The following is a 17,635-nucleotide window of genomic DNA, read 5'->3' on the forward strand; positions in this document are numbered from 1 at the left end:
TAAATAATATTTGCTAACAACAATGGCCATGGAAAAAAACTGTCAATGAATTGCTATCTTTAGGGGCAGATGGTGTATGGAGTGCTTAATCTCCCCTCCTCCTTTCCTTCCCTCCTTCCCTAAAGGATGTACATATAGACACATCTTTCCACTGCCCTTCCAAACTTTTCATTACCTTTTCTGATGTTCGAATGTGGGTCCAGTCTGGTCATCAAACAGAACAAGAAGACTGCCGAGAGGATAAGTAATGAACCACTCACATAAGGTATGCACTAATAAAAATTTAATATCATAAAATAAATCAGAAAACAGCAAAAACATTTTTTTAAACCATTCACAATTAAAGTGGAAAGAGACAAAATTATAAGGCAGCCATCCATGGAATGATTTCATGTTTACAAAGGATCCAGAAAAGGGGATATTTAAAATCACTGTTCAGGTTACTGGACCAGGGGAACTGCAGTGTTGTCCCACGAGACTTCCAACTTGGTAGAAGATGCAATGAGAAAACAGATCAAAGCCAATCTCCTTGTGTTAGGCTGGGTATATCTAGAAAATTCCTAATGGTTGTCTAGCCCTTTCATGCAAGTCATACATTTCCCTCAGGTCTCCTCAGGTGAATCTAGATGTCTCAGGTACAAAGGAGCTACATCACTGGTTTTAATTTCATAGCATCTCCAACAGTGCTCTTGGGGTTGTTATGTGGACCATTCTGTATTGAGCAGAAGTTTTGTAATGTAAGGAAGGTACCCCTGTGGAACACCTATAGAGGGTTCTCGTCTTGCCCTACAGCAGTTTTGGATGAATCTGGTTATTATTCTCAGTCTCCCAAGGGGCTCGGGGGCCCCATGGACAGGAACATTCTTTGGGGGCTTGTGCTATTGACATACATACAGTTCCCATATTCAGTACCTGGCTACCATGTGTCTGAGAGGCTGGCATGTCCTCTGAGTTCTAATCCTTGATAAAGAGAAAAACCAGGCAGTGACACTTAGAAATAGGCCGGTAAAAAACACAATTACATTTTCTCCTTTCTACAAAGAACTGACCACTCAAAACAGCCACCTCTCCCATTTTTCTAATGATTCAAAATACAGGAACAGACTTGGCTGTTTTGAATAGGGAAATAAAAAGGTGACGAGGGGAAGAGAGAACACATAGCCTCTGTAGGTGGTACTGTTTCCAACTCTCTATACTCCAGTGCAGAAACTTTGCCTAAAAAATGAAATCTGGCAATAGCGTGCACAGGAAAGCCATCAGACCTGGAACATCGCTACTTTAGGGATATGGGAACTGACAAGCAATTCACTGGCGAACAAGTGATGGGAATGCATCAGTAGTGTTTTTCAAATTAATCTGCCACTTAAGAGAGCACTTGAGATCTGAAGAAAGTCTATCCCTACTGAGGAAAGGGAGTCACATTGCAATTCAGATGAACTTTGGTTACGAGGAAGGAAGGACCATGCTTTTCATCATCAACTGCATCTCTTTGGTAGCCAATAATTCCATCTGTAATCACGGCAGCAACTTAAGTATTGCCAAGGTTTTCAAATGTGTGAGAGCATTAAGGCATCCACATCGAAGGAGGCAGTTCTAAACAAGAGGAAAATGGAACTGAAATGTGCCAATAAGTGACCATCACTGTGACCTCTCCTGGGACACTGCCCACCATGAGCAAGTTCTTCCCCCCGTGAAGGAGGCCTCTGCCACGCTGCTCGGTTCCTTGCTGCCTGGAGATGCATTTGAGCCCTGTAAAATTAGTATGGCTATTTCTGCCTGCTGACCAGGAGGGAAATAAGTGGTCCCGAGGCAGCAGCTTTAAAATCTGGGAAAGCCCCTAGCTCTTGAGGGCTGATAGGCCGTGAAAGGTTTGCTTGTTAATGTGAGGTCCAGAGGGGAAGGCCAATTTGGAAGTTAGATGGTCTGATCCTTGCCAGAGTTCGAGGCCCTACCCAGCAAGATATTCTAGCCAAACTTTTAAGTGTGATGGCAAGGCACTGCTGAAAGAGGCGTTGGCCAGCAGAACAAATTTCTGATCATTGCACACAAAAATATGATAGAAAGTGCCACTATCCAAACCGAACCAGACACTAAACTGAGCTATTTACTTAATTAAATTTCCAGGGAGAATCAAGGCAACCATGTTATTTTGAAGGACCAGATGAAACCCTATGACTCTCCTAAGTCAGAGCTGTTATCAGGAAAGTCACTTAGACTTTCATACTGTACCTTCTGTTGGTTTTAATGTTGTATACAATGGCTGCCAGCCACTATCCAGAACCAGATCCTGTTTATGCTACTTTGGTCTACAGCCAGCAGAGGGCTCTCAAGTTCTTTTTCCCCAGCTGCTGACCCAGTAACAAATCTAGGAAGGAAATAAAGATATCCTGGGCATACTGGCTTACGTGTCATATAAAATGTTTTACAAAGTCCTAAATCCAATGCCCTGACGAAAACAGTCTTGGTTCCCCCTTTCTGTCACGTGTTTTGAAATGGTACAGAAAATCAAAATAAATTAACAATATATTATATACTTATTTGATAACACAAGGTTTACGGGGATTTTGGCAAATATGGAAAAATTATCCTAGTTTGCTTAACACTTTCACTATCTCAATTGTTTAAATTACCAGAATATTAGTGATTGTGTCATCTCACATATGAGGAAGTGATATTTTAAGGGCTTAATAAAGCTGCATTTGACACAAAGGTAACTTCACTGAAAGGAATAAAGAACAGACACGAGACTATCTTCATCATCACAGTTCAAGAAGTGGTTGTCCTGATGAGAGAACTCAACTCACAAATATTAACATCACCACCAGCAGTAAGCAGCAAATTGTAGGGAGGAAGGGCTGGAGGGAGAAGTTAGGAGAAAAGCATGGAAAAGATGAAGAGACAAAAGACATGGTTTTAATAAGCTTTAAATCAACAGGCAAACACTTCCCATTTATGATACATCCTGACTTTCTTCACTGCTACAGGTGCTTATGTGACGCTGACCTAGCAGTCCCCAAGGGGCACCAAGTATTTTGCCAGAGAGGGACTGCTGGTCTGCTAAGATAAATACTTAGAGACAAAAAAAGGAAAACATAGGTTTTGGTAACCTTACTTTTAAAAAGGTTACTACAAAGATGTAACTATCCGAATTCACTTAAAATTTAACACCCCTTAATTTCCAAAGATACTTTGGGATCTGACTGTTCCTGAAGGAAAGCCTATGCCTAAGGAAAGCCTACCTACTAGAACCTGGCTCCTCTATAAAGAAGGTGCTGTACAGGCAGCTACTCTACACAAAGGAGAACTTGAAAATAAATGTTTTAGAAAACACTAGTTACCTCTTTAAAAGCTAGTCCACCTCTGTTGCTCCATTTGATGGAATGGCAGGCTCTCTTTAAAGAGACAAGTGCAGAAGGTGTTTAAAAGACTCTCCGGACATACCCTCTTCAGTGGATCTCTCTCTAAAGTATAAAGTCAGCTTTCAATGTGTCTTGCCGTCCTTTTCCTGACTCTAGCCTCAAATGAACTACTTATCTTTAGCATCTAAGACAGTGGGCATTATGACCTTCATTCAAGGCATAGATGTGGCATAGATGCTAAAGCACCAGTCTTACACTGCGAGAACCATGTTAAAAATCAATGGATTAAAGTGGCAGAGCCTCTAAACTAAGAGATTTAGCTTAATTATAGAACACTGTACTTTCATAATTATTTCATTATGAGTATGAAGGTCTCCACTTTTCCTTTAAACTAAATTCCATCTTCCCTGAGAATAGGGTTAAGGGAAACAACAAAACTCAAAATGCCAAAGGCCCTTGAAAAGACAACACAACGGAATGTCTGTATCCTTTGCAGTGTGTTGTTTCTACTCGAAAAGCTTTCCATTACTCCAGGTTTTCATCTCACCTCCCTCCAGAATCTTTAGGGTTACGGGTGGAGATGGGCAAGGCGAGACAAGAGACTGAGAAGTGAGCAGCTGTCACGTGCTGGCTATTCTCACTGGATGGAAAACGGCCATGGCCTGAGGCTGGACCCTCAACAGTCAGTGCTGGTGTCCTACTGACAGAGCGAGCGGGATGAGGCAGCCCAGAACCAGGGCTGCTACCTCCAGGCGGCTGAGGCCTCTCCCTCCAGCGGGGTCGGGTTTGTGGCTGTGCCCCATTCCGCCCACCTCAGGGAGGACATGCACCGTGGCAACATAGAGAAATGTCCCAGCAGAGAAAAGCATGGCCACTCCAGTGGCATTGACCTCTGAAAGGGCTTCTTTACTGCTCTGTGAAGTAAGATAAAGAGAGAAGAAAAATTAAGTCAAGTAAGATCCAGAGGCAGGAAGAAGTTCCAATAAAAAAATACCCAGGGCTTCCCTGGTGGCGCAGTGGTTGAGAATCCGCCTGCCGATGCAGGAGACACGGGTTCGTGCCCTGGTCCGGGAAGATCCCACATGCCGCGGAGCAACTAAGCCCGTGAGCCATGGCCACTAGGCCTGTGCGTCCGGAGCCTGTGCTCCGCAACGGGAGAGGCCACAACAGTGAGAGGCCCGCATACCGCAAAAAAAAAAAAAAAAAAAAAAAAAAAAAAAAAAAAAAAAAAAAAAAAAACCCCAATATTCATAACTCGTGTTATCTGGGGCACCGGGGACATCCTGAGATCAGAACGATCTTGTTATTTATGGGAAGCTTCCAAATAAGGATTTAAGACTATTGGTGATGTACACAATTACTTTTTCAAACAAACTTCAAGTCTGGTTGAACAGAATTGGCCTGTATTATTAAGATGGAATCAACAGCATTAATGCAGATATCAAAGTTCATACATTCATTCATTTATTCTACTAATATTAACAAATATGCCATATGCACCAGGCTCTAGGCCAGTGCCTGAGATACAGTGGGAATCGAGACACAGTACCTGCCCTCACAGAGCCTAGAAATATCTCATAAGCTAATCTTTATACAATTCATTTCAATTTTTTTTAATGAAAAAAGTGTACCTACTAAGACAATTAATTGAAAATTTAAGAACATGCCATAAATGTAATATGTAACTCTATGCCTCCAAAATTATCATACCTTCCTCTCAAAAGTTCTAAAAACTTATATTGATCAATGCAGTAATAAATAGGGTAATATTTATTTATTTAGGCTGCACTGGGTCTTAGTTGCAGTGTGAGATCTTTTAGTCGCGGCACGCATGCAGGATCTAGTCCCCCGAGCAGGGATCGACCCCGAGCCCCCTGCCTTGCCAGAGTGGAGTCTTACTCACTGGACCACCAGGGAAGTCCCAATAGGGTAATATTTAAAAGGGAACTATGTATTGCTCATTGACTAAAAGAAGATAAAGCTCACAATCAGGTGTTAGCAATCCAGATCAACTAACCCTTGATTAACAGGAACTTAACCATCCTTTAACCATCTCATTTCTCTATGTTCCTTTCAATACAAATTTTACTATATGAAATACGAATTGAATGACGCTCAGAAGAATCAGTGACCTTCAGAGACAGTGGGGGAAAGTGGTTTCCAGGAACTAGCCCTGAGTTGGTTTGGTTCTAAGATTTTCCTCCTGTTGCCTGCCAATTGATATTTAAGTAAAATGGGTAAGGCTGCTGCTAAGAACTGCAGCCCTAGTGGAAAAAATTATAAAGCATGGAAAGGTCCAACTGGAGCAACAGAGCAGAATGTCCGGGCTCTGAGGTGACAAGCGACACATGCCACTTCAGGTCTGGAGCTACATTGAGTGCAACGATGAACACCTGGGTACTTAACATGCAGTAATATGAGAGCTGGGAGTAGAAGAATCTGAGTCTTAGCTGAATACAGAGATCTCTGCTCATCCCTTACTGCTCTCAAAGCTGCTGCAAGCTTGTCCCTCACACTTCCTGTGCCTGCTGAAACATTAAATACATTATGTTGTGACTTATTATGTATCTGTCAAATAAAATTAGCATGTCTGATAAGGTTTAAGTTGTATTATTTTAAAGATCATATATATGTGCAAGGATTTTTGGAACTGATGGGGAAGAAGTTTTCGAATTACATGAATAAGAAAATGCTCCAAATTTATGAAGAGGATTGACTTGGAATTAAGATGTATACTTTGTACAGGTTTTTAATTCGAATTTTATCTTTAGTTTGAGGGGGTAATTTAACTGAAAAATTCAATGTAAGAGACTATACCTTCTGGTAGATCACAAAGAATTAGATACTTGCCTAGATGAGCTAGGAATGAGTCAGACTTACCTTACTTAGTCCTAAGTATGTCACCATGGACATAACTGGTGCTGCCAGTGCAAAGACCAGTAAGTGCTTTCTGATTCGATTCCGCTCGAGGCCTGCATGCATTAAGAAGGAAACCAGCCCAAAAGCAGCTGGTGCCTGGAAAAGAAAAACTATCCCTTATTACTCTGGAAGTTTGGATTGCTTCTACATTATGAAGTACATATCATTTGACTGAATTCTCATACAAGAAAACTAGGCATAATAGTAAGTCTGGGCTTTGCCTTTTAGGAATTAATGTTCTAAGCTAGAAAATATCTCATTTGTGTGTGTGTGTGTGCGTGTGTGTGTGTCTGTGTAATAGTTAAGAAAAGAGTATAAAGAAAGGAAGAATATTTATGAACAAAAATTACTATGAAATGTAGAAATCTGTAGAGGACTTAACGGTTTGTGTATATGACCATAAAAAAATAAAACGCCTTCAAGTATAAGGTTAAGAAAATGGTAGCAAAAGACCCAGCTATGAACAGATTTATTCAATTCTCTAAAATGAACAGCAATTACGAAAATAAAAAAAATTAAATAAAAAAATAAAACAAAACTTTCCATTCCAGAAAAACATAATGACCAAAGAGAAATTTTAATTATAAATGCAGTCAATACCGAATCTTACACCAAAATTTTGCTTACCTTATGTAGCATTATTGCCACAAACACAATTAACTGGACACTAGTTTGTGAAGTAGAAGCTGCTGCTCCCAAAGCAACACCGTCAGCTGAATTTGGAAAAACATAAAACACTATAACTATAAATAACAACTATAATAGTGTGGTGAGTGACTGTGTGGGCTTTAGAGTCAGATAGAGCTGGACTGGACTCTTGGACGGTTACTTAACCTTTCTGAACCATAGCCTTCTCGTTTCTACAATGGGTTCAATAAAGTATGTATTCCTAGGGTTTTCATGAGGTAACATATGTGAAGAGCTTAGCACAGGTGCTATTCAATATTCAATTAGTCAGTTATTGTTGCTGTTGGAAAAGTATGATGCTCAAAAATCTACTGATTAATCAATCAAACTGTAATAACAGAAATATCAAAGAATTTCAAAGGAAGCGTCTCTGCATCTTGCAGATGAAAAACCCAAATAAAGACACCGCGACTTGGCATAGATGATTTATACGTAATGAGTAAATAGTGGTTGAAATGGATGAATTTTTTTGTTAGAAAAGCATGTTTTCCTAGAAAGTCCAGATAAGAGTGTGTCACCTTTCACATGCTTTTGTCATTTACAGAGCCCTACTACTGGGACTAGTTTTGGTTATGATTTTAAGGCATGCCCTGTCAGCAATGCTGAGACTTCGACACTCTACAGCCTACCTCTGCCTCACCTGGCACTTGGGTAGATACCCAGCACCAGGGCTACTGAGTACAAAAGTGAGCAGGCTCTTATGCAGATGAGATCCTAAGGCAGAGGTCAGCAAACTTTTTGTTAAAGGGATAGATAGGAAGTATTTTAGCCTTCGTGAGACATTTGGTCTCTTGCAACTACCCAACTCTACCATTGTGTGAGAGCAGCCACAGATAATACGTAAACAAGTGGCCATGGCTGTGTTCCACTACAACTTTACCATGGACACTGAAATTTGAATTTCATGTATTTTTCATGTGCCACAAATTATTTTCATCCATTAAGAAATACAGAACCATTCTTATTGCAACCCCAACACTGAGTATGCCAGGGCTCATGCTTCTGTTGGAAGACTTCATTAAGCAACCCTTTCCCCAAAAGGCCAGCCCTAGAGTATTTCATGTGGATGGTCCCTGTGTGACAGAAAAGAAAAGGGTTCCACTGCAATCTGACCCTACCTGCAGCATGGACGACCAGACCCAGCGTGGTGGTGATTTTGGAATTGCTAGGCCTTGCTGTTTCTGGATCTGAAGTAAAAATAAGCAAGTCAGCCATGAAGCAACATGAAACAGAAACTATTAGAACATTCACCTGTGGGTGGAAGAAGTCTTTGAAAGCTCTTAAAGTAGAAGATTATTATTTTCCTCACTATTGTCTTTTTTCTTCTGCTTCAAACACTTGGAAGTTTCCCCTGTCCTGAAGAGGTGGAAACTCTTCATTTGACCCAGCCTTCCCTGAACAGACACGATGTCACCCCAAACAGCCTCACACCTCTTAACGCTTCACCTCTCCAAGGAAAGTGCTCTGTGGCGTCTGACCACTTTTCTCTAGACCAATTTCATTGTCATTGCCTACCCCCTCACCCTCCCCAGCCTCCTACATGCAACTTTATCTGTATTCTAACATCAAAATGTCGTTCACATTTGCCTTTCTCCATTTTATTGCCACCATCCTAACCTAAATTTTCATCAACTCAAACCTAAATTAGCAGTAGGCTCCCATCTGGTTGTCTCCCCTTACTCTCATTTCTCCCTAACCTAATTCATCTTACACATCCTTGTCCGATTCATCTTTCTGAATCACCACCCTTGTGATGGGTCAGTTAAGAATCTTCTGCTTTTCAAATTCAGTCCAAACTGCTCTATTAAGTAGGTCTTGAGCCCTCTATCAACTAATATCATCTTTTTAAAAAATTTTATTTATTTTTGGCTGCATTGGGTCTTTGTTGCTGCTCACAGGCCTTCTCTAGTTGCGAGAGCAGGGACTACTCTTCATTGCAGTGTGCAGGCTTCTCACTGTGGTGGCTTCTCTTTGTTGCAGAGCACAGGCTCTAAGCACGTGGGTTTCAGTACTTGTGGCTCGCAGGCTCAGTAGTTGTGGCTCACGGGCTCTAGAGCGCAGGCTCAGTAGCTGTGGCGCACGGGCTTCGTTGCTCCGTGGCATGTGGGATCTTCCCAGACGAGGGCTCAAACCCGTGTCCCCTGCATTGGCAGGCAGATCCTTAACCACCGTGCGACCAGGGAAGTCCTCAACTGGTATCATCTTATTTCTTACTGTCCAGTCCAGTTAAACCAGTTTCTGTAACACCCTCTAACAAAACTGCCTCATTCTCCTTTCCCCAAATCTCCTCACCCCTAATTCTTGGCATGTACTAAATTGCCCAGCTCATCAATCCAAAACCAAGACGTTGTTCAAAGTCTTAATTCTAGGACCGCTTACTCTGAGAAAGAATCAAAGATTAATTCCAGCTTAGAACAACTCTCCCCTTGCCTAGAAATGTACAGCGCTATGCACAGTCTCTACATGCTACTTCAAGGTTTCTTCTATATTCCACCTTAGATATACAAAACTGTTTTCACTTAAATATGTCCCTCCCAATTGACTGTGAACTATACAGAATTAAATTTTATACTTCTTTCCATTTTTTTATTTGTCTTATAGAATGTAGCATAGCACTGGTCACCCAACAGTTGCTTAATAAATCCTTGTTGGAGATTAAAAAAAGTATTTATCTGTATTACAGGTATTATAAGAAATATATAAACAAGTAAATAATGTCCAAACAATGTAAAGTTCAAAGACATGGACATCAAAATGCCAGGTGAAATGACAGATGGACATTAGTCAGGTAAATTGCAAGGAATTTAATCTTTTGAGGGGTCTAGCCCACTGAAGGAATGGTTTACAATGGAAAAAGCATGCACAAGTAAAGTATCTTTATCTTTTTACTGACAAAATTTATCTTCTAATTAAAACACTGCAAGAAGGGAAGCTAAAGCCCCTAATCACTCTGAGACAACATATATTTCAATATCACCCCAAACTGGGAAGAACGATCATATTACACTGTGTGACAAGCTTGTTTTGGCTTTTCTTTACATAGTCTTGTGGTCTAATTATAAGTAGCATCTTAAAAAAAATTAGAGGTTTTAAAATTAAAACACAATTTCTATAAATCTATAGGAAAAGACTCTGCTTCAGAATAAATTTAATAAACGAGTTAACTTTTACTGATAATAATACATAAAAACCTGCAGGTAATAGGTAAAGTGAGGTCATCAGATACATGAAAACCAGCAAAAACAGTGACTTCTGAGATAAAACAGGAGGAAAAATAAACACATACTACATTTAATTCTTTGTATGGGGTTACAGGACACTAATGCGCCTATAAATGCATTTTAAATTTAAACTGACAAGCATTGCAAGAAAAATGTCATAAAGGCCACTGTGGACAACTATGTAATGTAGCTGGAGTCAGATTCCATCCAACACAGGGTGCTTCTCATTTGCTGTTTGGAATAAAGCACATAAGTAAAACCTTTTACTCCAAAATCAATTTCCCAGGGCTTCCCTGGTGGCACAGTGGTTGAGAGTCCGCCTGCCGATGCAGGGGACACGGGTTCATGCCCTGGTCCGGGAGGATCCCACATGCCGTGAAGGAGTTGGGCCCGTGAGCCATGGCTGCTGAGCCTGTGCATCCAGAGCCTGTGCTCTGCTACGGGAGAGGCCACAACAGTGAGAGGCCCGCGTACCGAAAAAAAAAAAAAAAAAAAAAGTCAAAATGAATTTCCCAAAAAAAGACTTGGTTAGTTAAAAAAAAAAAAGTTGCAAGAATAGTTCAAAAAGCAACCATATACCCTTTTCTCAGAATGACTAATTGTCCAACATTTTGCCCCATTTGCTTTATCACTTGGGCTTATGCTCTCTTGTTCTCTATCTACACTACACAAATACACATATTTGTGTATATCTTTTTCTCTGTACTATTTAAGAGTAAATTGCATACATCGTAACTCTTTATACTTAGATACTTCAGTGTGTATTTCTGATGATAAACGATATTTTCTTACATAATCACAGTAAAGTTACCAACTTCAGTAAATTTAACATTGATTTTTTTTTCTACTCTCTCTTGCATATTCTAATTTGTCAATTGCCCAAGAATGTCTTTCAGGGCATTTTTCCTTTTCCAGGAAGGATCCAGCCTAAGATCATATGTTGCACCTAGTTGTATCTCTTTAGTCTCCTTTAATCTGAGACACTTTCTCTGCCTTTGACTTTTGTGACATTGATATCTCTGAAGAATACATTTCCTTCCCTGCACCTTTGTTTTTTAACAGAGTGGTCCTTCCTTTTGGATTTGTCTGATGTGTCCTTAGATGATGCATTCTTGGATGGAATACTACATAGGTGATGCTCCTCAGGCTATCACATCTAGAGGCACAGGATGTACATCTGCTGCTCACTGGTGGTGTGAATTCTGGATTATATATTAGATATTGTAAATGTTATCTTGTGGATACTATGGATTCTATTATATTCCTCCAAAGAGTGTTGACTTTTTGCTTTGCTTTATATAACTTGATTTAGCTCAAACTGCAAACTCCGTCTTCTGGGCAGCTGCCTAAATCAGTTTAGTTCTTTTATGTTTAGCTGAGTTGTCTAGAGTCTGCCCAAGAAAGCATGGTTCAGAGCTTAGCCAGAGACTTGGGCAGTTTATACACAGAATTTGGGGCTGAGTTTCTCTGTCTCTCTCCTTTCTAAGATTCTCCCCTCACTTTCCAGGGGCTGGGTACCTTGAACTCTGTCCTCCAGTTCCTTAGGCCAGAAAGACTGTGTCTTCTATCAGCTAGTTACCCCACAGGCACTGATTGCTAAAAGCGGTAAAAATAGGAACTAAAAGTAGTAAAAATAGGTTCCAAGTGTAGACTCCCTTCCAGAATTTTCCTCCTTTAGGTCACTCACTCTCCAATGTCTTCAGATAGTGGTTTTCAAAATTCTGTCCAAAGTTGACAGTTATCTGTACAGAGGCTGGTCTGGAAGGAACATTCTGCCCACACTGAAAGCAGAATACCAGTGACATTAATTTTGATCATCTGATCAAGGTATTGTCCGATTTCTTCATTTAGTTACTTTTTTTTCTCCTTGCAACTAATAAGCAAATCAAAATATACCCCTTAGATTTAACATTCATTGATGATTCTGGCCTGAGCCAATTTTTACTATGAAGGTTGCAAAGATGATTGTCCAACTCCAACTGCTTCCACATTTACCAACTGGCATTTAGCATTCTGCTGGAAGCAAATGCCCTCCCTTCTCCTTTTATCTTTCTCCCATGTGGATGTGCCCACTGATTCCCATTTTTTCAATGATTTACGCTTTATTGCTGTTCTTAATTATCTTGGTGCAGAAACTGTCTGAGATCTGGCCAAGGGAAGCCCCTTCAAGCTGGTTCCTATATCCTGTGACATGTTTCCATCTTCTTTGAGCACTAGATGTTCCAAGCTCATTTTATGCTTACCCTGTCCTGTCCTAGAATCAGCCATTTCTCTGAAGAGCCCTGATATGCTCATTGCTAGTGGGGTGTCTTTACTTCTAGGCCCTCTCTGCACACAGAACTAAGACATACATACATGTATACATAGACACACATGTATATGTACACATACACATACACGTTTTAAAAATCATGATTCCAATAGCTCCAATTCGAACCCATCCCTGTAGGGGTTCTTTCTTGCTTTCCCTCATTCCCTATTTGCATGTCCCTTCTTCCTCAGTGAGGACTCTGGTTCCACCAACGGCAACACATTTACTCATTTGCTCAATCTTGTAACATATCTAAACTAGTTTCAGAACTGTTTTGCCCACACCATTACAAAAAGCAAAGCCTACTAAAAAGAGTTCAGTACTGTTTACGCTTCTTCCCCAACTCTACTCACCACTAAAGGTATATAGTCAAATACTACATTCATAAGTTACTTGAATTAGTTTTTTCTACATCCCCTTCAACGTAACTGTTATTCATTTGAAGTATAGTTCATCTGTTTCAGTTAGCTCCCCCATCCTTTGTTGATTTCATTTTATATTTTGAATATGGAAAATATTAACATATTTCCCAAAGTCAAAACTGTATCAAAACGGCATGCCCGGGGACGTGTCATGCCCTCCCCAAACCCTTCTACCTTATCCCACCCATGCCCTCACTCCTACAAGTAATCAACTTTGTTTTCTAGCTGATCCTTATGTTTCTTTCTTGTAAAGATAAGCAAATATATACACGTATACTTGTTTCCCCTTCTTTTTTACACAAAACATAATATATGATGTATAATAATTTATTTTTGCTTTTTTCCCCCCACTTAACAGTATTTCCTGGAACTCTCTCCATATTGGTTCACAGAGACCTGATTCCTTATTCTATTTCATGGCTACATAGAACTCCATTACATGGACACACCACACTATACTCAACTAATCTGCATGACTGGACATTGAAGTGTTTTTACAATGATAAACAATGCTGCACTGATTAGTCTTGTGCATATGTATTTTCATACTGGAGCCAATTCATCAGAACAGATTCCTAGAAGTGGGATTTTGGGGTTAAAGGGTAAATTCTCCACTACAGAGGCTGTACCACTATGCACACCCACAGCAACAGATGAGTGTCTGTTTCATCACAGCTTTGCCAACAGAGTATACTGTCAAGGTTTTGAATTTTTGCCTATCTGACAGGTGAGAAATGGCATCTCAGTGGAATTTTGATTTGCAGTCTTCTTATTTTAAGTGCAAGGAACATCTTTTCATATGTTTAAAGACCATTTTTATATCTTTTTATGAACTATTTGTTCATGTCTTTTGCCTGCTTTTCTACAGATTTTTTTGGTAGACCAGGGATTGTTAACCTGGGGTCTAATAGGAGGACACAGGGAGAATGCAGGGGGCGTCTGTGACCTTAACTTAAAAATATATATATTTTTACTTGTACTAACCTCTAACTGAACTTTAGCATTTCCTTTAATTATAAATATAGACAATAAAGCACAAGTAATAGTAGCACTACCTTTACCAATAGAAATCAGATAATTTCATATTATTTTATAGTTATAAGATCATATTATCACTTTCACTCATCACTACTTTATTTACTTATTATTATTTTTTTATAGATACAGATTTCACTATATTTAAAACTCAGTACTTGGTAAGGCCCTTACAATGTCCTTTACACTGCAAACTATATAAAGGAAAATTTTAACTGCCTAAGTGAGTTTAACGTATTTACGCTGTAGAACAAAATGAAGTAAACTTAAACATTTATCACTCTCTTTCATCACTACTTTAAATTAAGGGCTTATAGAAGTGCTGCCACGTTGCATGATTACAGTCTTCCTGTTTGTAGACGCTCATGAGACGGAGCTGGGAACTAACAGGCAACTCTACACCTAACAGTCATCAGCCACAAAACAGGAGAAGTCATGGGACCCCTTGCTGGTGACCAAGATATCTATGCTGCTTTCTAGCAGTTCCTATCTGCAAAATTCTCTGTCAATGTATTTGAAAAGAAATATCTGTAAACCCTTATGTCCATTATAACCCTTTCAAATGTATTTATGTCAAAAAAGTTTAGTTATATCACAATGGCATCAAAGTTGTATCATGGATCAGAAACCTTTTTTATTTAATATAAACCATATCAAAGATATTGATCTAACCAAAGATGAATTCATTGATCTCAAGACAAAAAAGGTACTATGACTGGAATTAACTTTAAAAGTCTTGGAGAATTCTAGTTGTCCTTGAAAGAAGCTTATCTTTCTCTGGAATGCAAGCTACAAATGTGTTCAAGTATATTTGTAATAAAATATCTTTGTGAATCAGGCTCTTCTACACTAGTAACCATCAAAACAAAAACCCAAATCAACTGGATGTTCAACTTGACACTCTGTTGCCTTGTTAAAGCCTATCTCAGAATTTAATGTTCTTAGTCAAGCTACTCAACAATAGCTGTTATACTGATGTCCTAAACAATTAAATTTACCTCTAACTTGCTTATGATTTAAATACATTATCTCATTATTTAATGTGCCGATAAAGACATGCATTACTATATCACAAATTTGTTTTAATGTTTTAGTAACTATATTAAATTGATTTTCTCTGTAATCCTATACTGTGCTTTATGCATTTTAAAACATTATTCCAATAAAAGGTCCACAGGCTTTAGACTGTTGAAAGGCTCCATGGCACAAAAAGGGTTAAGAACTTCTGCCATAGACCTCCATCAAATGAATTTTAAAATAACCAGGGTAATAATCCAATAAACACTCCCTTGTGCCACATGTCACAACCCACTAGCTTTCTCAAATGAATGAAATGTTCACCAGAACCTGAGAAAGTTGTAGCACTAAATAAGACCACTGATGCATATTGAATTATTCAATCATTTGTGATCACCTAAAATGCAAGTGTTTTGCACTGCCCAGAAAACCTTGGAGCTACTTACCATCAGTAGAATGCACATGGGAGCTGCCAATCTGGTCCACCAGCAACATGAAAACAAAGCCCAGTACGAGGGAAACACCGATGTAGGCATGCAGCTGTGTGTGGCCATGGCTGTGCTCATGTTCACGGGCAACCGGAATTTCTGCTTTGTCTGATGCAATCACATTCTGTGTTTGACTCGCTTGGTGGTGTTTCCCTAGAGCAGAATGAACCGTAAAGAGAAAATGTGTTTTCCCGCTCAAAACATCTTCATGTAGAAGCTTCCATTCTTCCGTATTTCAAGCTCTACAGATTTTACTGCAAAGACATTCACTCCCTGTATTATAATCTAGCCAATCATAAACTCCCTTAATTTAAAGTTCATGATGAAAAAATTCCCAAGGGTCCTCTGCTTTTGGCATGCAGAGCTCTTAACTGCCTATTATTCCCAAAACCTAGGAAGTGGAAGCAAATCACCAAGCAAGAGAGCAGTCATATTCCCAAGGGATATCATCCCCAAATCTTCCTTTCGGGCTAGAGAAATTCACACCAATCTCACCAGAAACTACAGTAAGGTTTATTTTGATGAAAATAGGCAAATGAAGAACAGTAACAGTGAAAATAATTACAATCAAATTCATCTAGTTTTACACTTAGGTTGATATAAAAATTGCAAATAAAGGGCAAACTGAGTATAAAACACTTTTAGCTTTAAAAATCTCAGGGGACAATCACTAATTAGAAACCAAAAGGGCAGAGCAGTTTAAAAGAGACATTTCCTTCTAGAAAGACGTTTGTTCTAGAAATATGATTGTTCTAGAAATATGACTGTTGGGATACTCTGAATTAGAGTAAATGACACCTGGCTAAGTAATACTGCTAGTTTATTATACTCACGTATTTAACACTCAAAACACAAACACTTCAAGGCCAGAATCCTGATCTTTGCTGTGTTTCATAAATACAGGCTAACATACTAAACACATTTATTGTTTATAATTAGATTAAGCATTTTAATCTCTGACCAAAGAAATTACATAAGTCTGTCGCAATATTTTAGAGCCTGCCTTAATTCTTTAAAAGTCATTTTTGAGAAGCACAAAGTACATACCATCTTAAGATAATAAAAACTCATGTATTTTTCTAATTCTTGAAAGATTCTTTGTTTACACAGCTTTTTCTCTTTTTTAACCTTTTTAAAAAATGTGTTAAAATACACATTACATAAAATTTACTTACCATTTTAACCATTTTTAAGCATACAATTCTGTGGCTTTAAGTACACTCACATCATTCTACAACCATCATCCATCTCTAAAACTTTTTCATCTTCCCAAAGTAATTTTTTAATCTTAAGATTTTTTTCCCTAATAGTGATTTCATTTACTTGTTTTAAAATGTCTAAATCTCTCTCTCTCTCTCTTTTTTAAAAATCAACTTTACTGAGGTATAACTCACAAATGTAAAAACTCTAGTAACTACCACCAAGGTCAAGATATGGAACAGTACTTTAAAATATCAGAAAAGTTCTCTTGTGCATCCCTGGAGTCAATATGTCACTCTTGGTCCCAAGCAGGCACTGAAGAGCTTTTTGTTCCCAGAGTTTTCCCTGATCTAGGATTTCATATAAATGGAATTATGCAATATATACTCTTTTGCATAAGGATTCTTTCGTTCAGCATAACATTTTTTTTTTTTTTTTTTTTTTTGCGGTACGCGGGCCTCTCACCGCCGTGGCCTCTCCCGTTGCGGAGCACAGGCTCTGGACGCGCAGGCCCAGCGGCCATGGCTCACGGGCCCGGCCGCTCCACGGCATGTGGGATCTTCCCGGACCGGGGCACGAACCCATGACCCCTGCATCGGCAGGCGGACTCTCAACCACTGCGCCACCAGGGAAGCCCCAGCATAACATTTTGAGATTTATCTAAGCTTTGCATGTATCAGTAGTTTGGTCCTCTTTTTTGTTGAGTAGTGTTCCATTGTATGGACATATCACAACTTGTTTATCCATTCAGCTGTTGATAGACATTAAGGTAACTTCCAATTTTGGTCCATTATAAATAAAGCTGCTATGAGCATTCAGGTACAAGTCTTTCTGTGAATACACATTTTCTTTTCCCTTGGGTAAATACCTAGGATCAGAACTGATGGGTGTATGTATGTTTAATGTTATAAAAAAACTGTCAAACTGTTTTCCGAGTGGTTGTACCATTCTACATATCCAACAGCAATGTCTGAGA

General features: G+C 39.2%; 1 protein-coding gene across 1 annotated transcript in view; it reads right to left on the minus strand.

Annotated features, from left to right (window-relative positions):
* Window positions 1-268: 268 nt before the first annotated feature.
* SLC39A9 (solute carrier family 39 member 9) overlaps window positions 269-17,635 on the minus strand; it is a 49,111-nt gene continuing 31,744 nt past the window's right edge. The window contains exons 3-7 of the mRNA XM_059056772.2: window positions 15,418-15,612; window positions 8,084-8,152; window positions 6,906-6,991; window positions 6,240-6,374; window positions 269-4,273 (exon numbers count right to left, since the gene is read on the minus strand). Of these exons, the coding sequence (XP_058912755.1) occupies window positions 4,043-4,273; window positions 6,240-6,374; window positions 6,906-6,991; window positions 8,084-8,152; window positions 15,418-15,612 (716 nt within the window). The 3' untranslated portion in view covers window positions 269-4,042. The remainder of the gene's footprint in view (window positions 4,274-6,239; window positions 6,375-6,905; window positions 6,992-8,083; window positions 8,153-15,417; window positions 15,613-17,635) is intronic.

Source organism: Kogia breviceps, chromosome 3, assembly GCF_026419965.1.
Source record: "Kogia breviceps isolate mKogBre1 chromosome 3, mKogBre1 haplotype 1, whole genome shotgun sequence".
Taxonomy (NCBI): Eukaryota; Metazoa; Chordata; class Mammalia; order Artiodactyla; family Physeteridae; genus Kogia; species Kogia breviceps.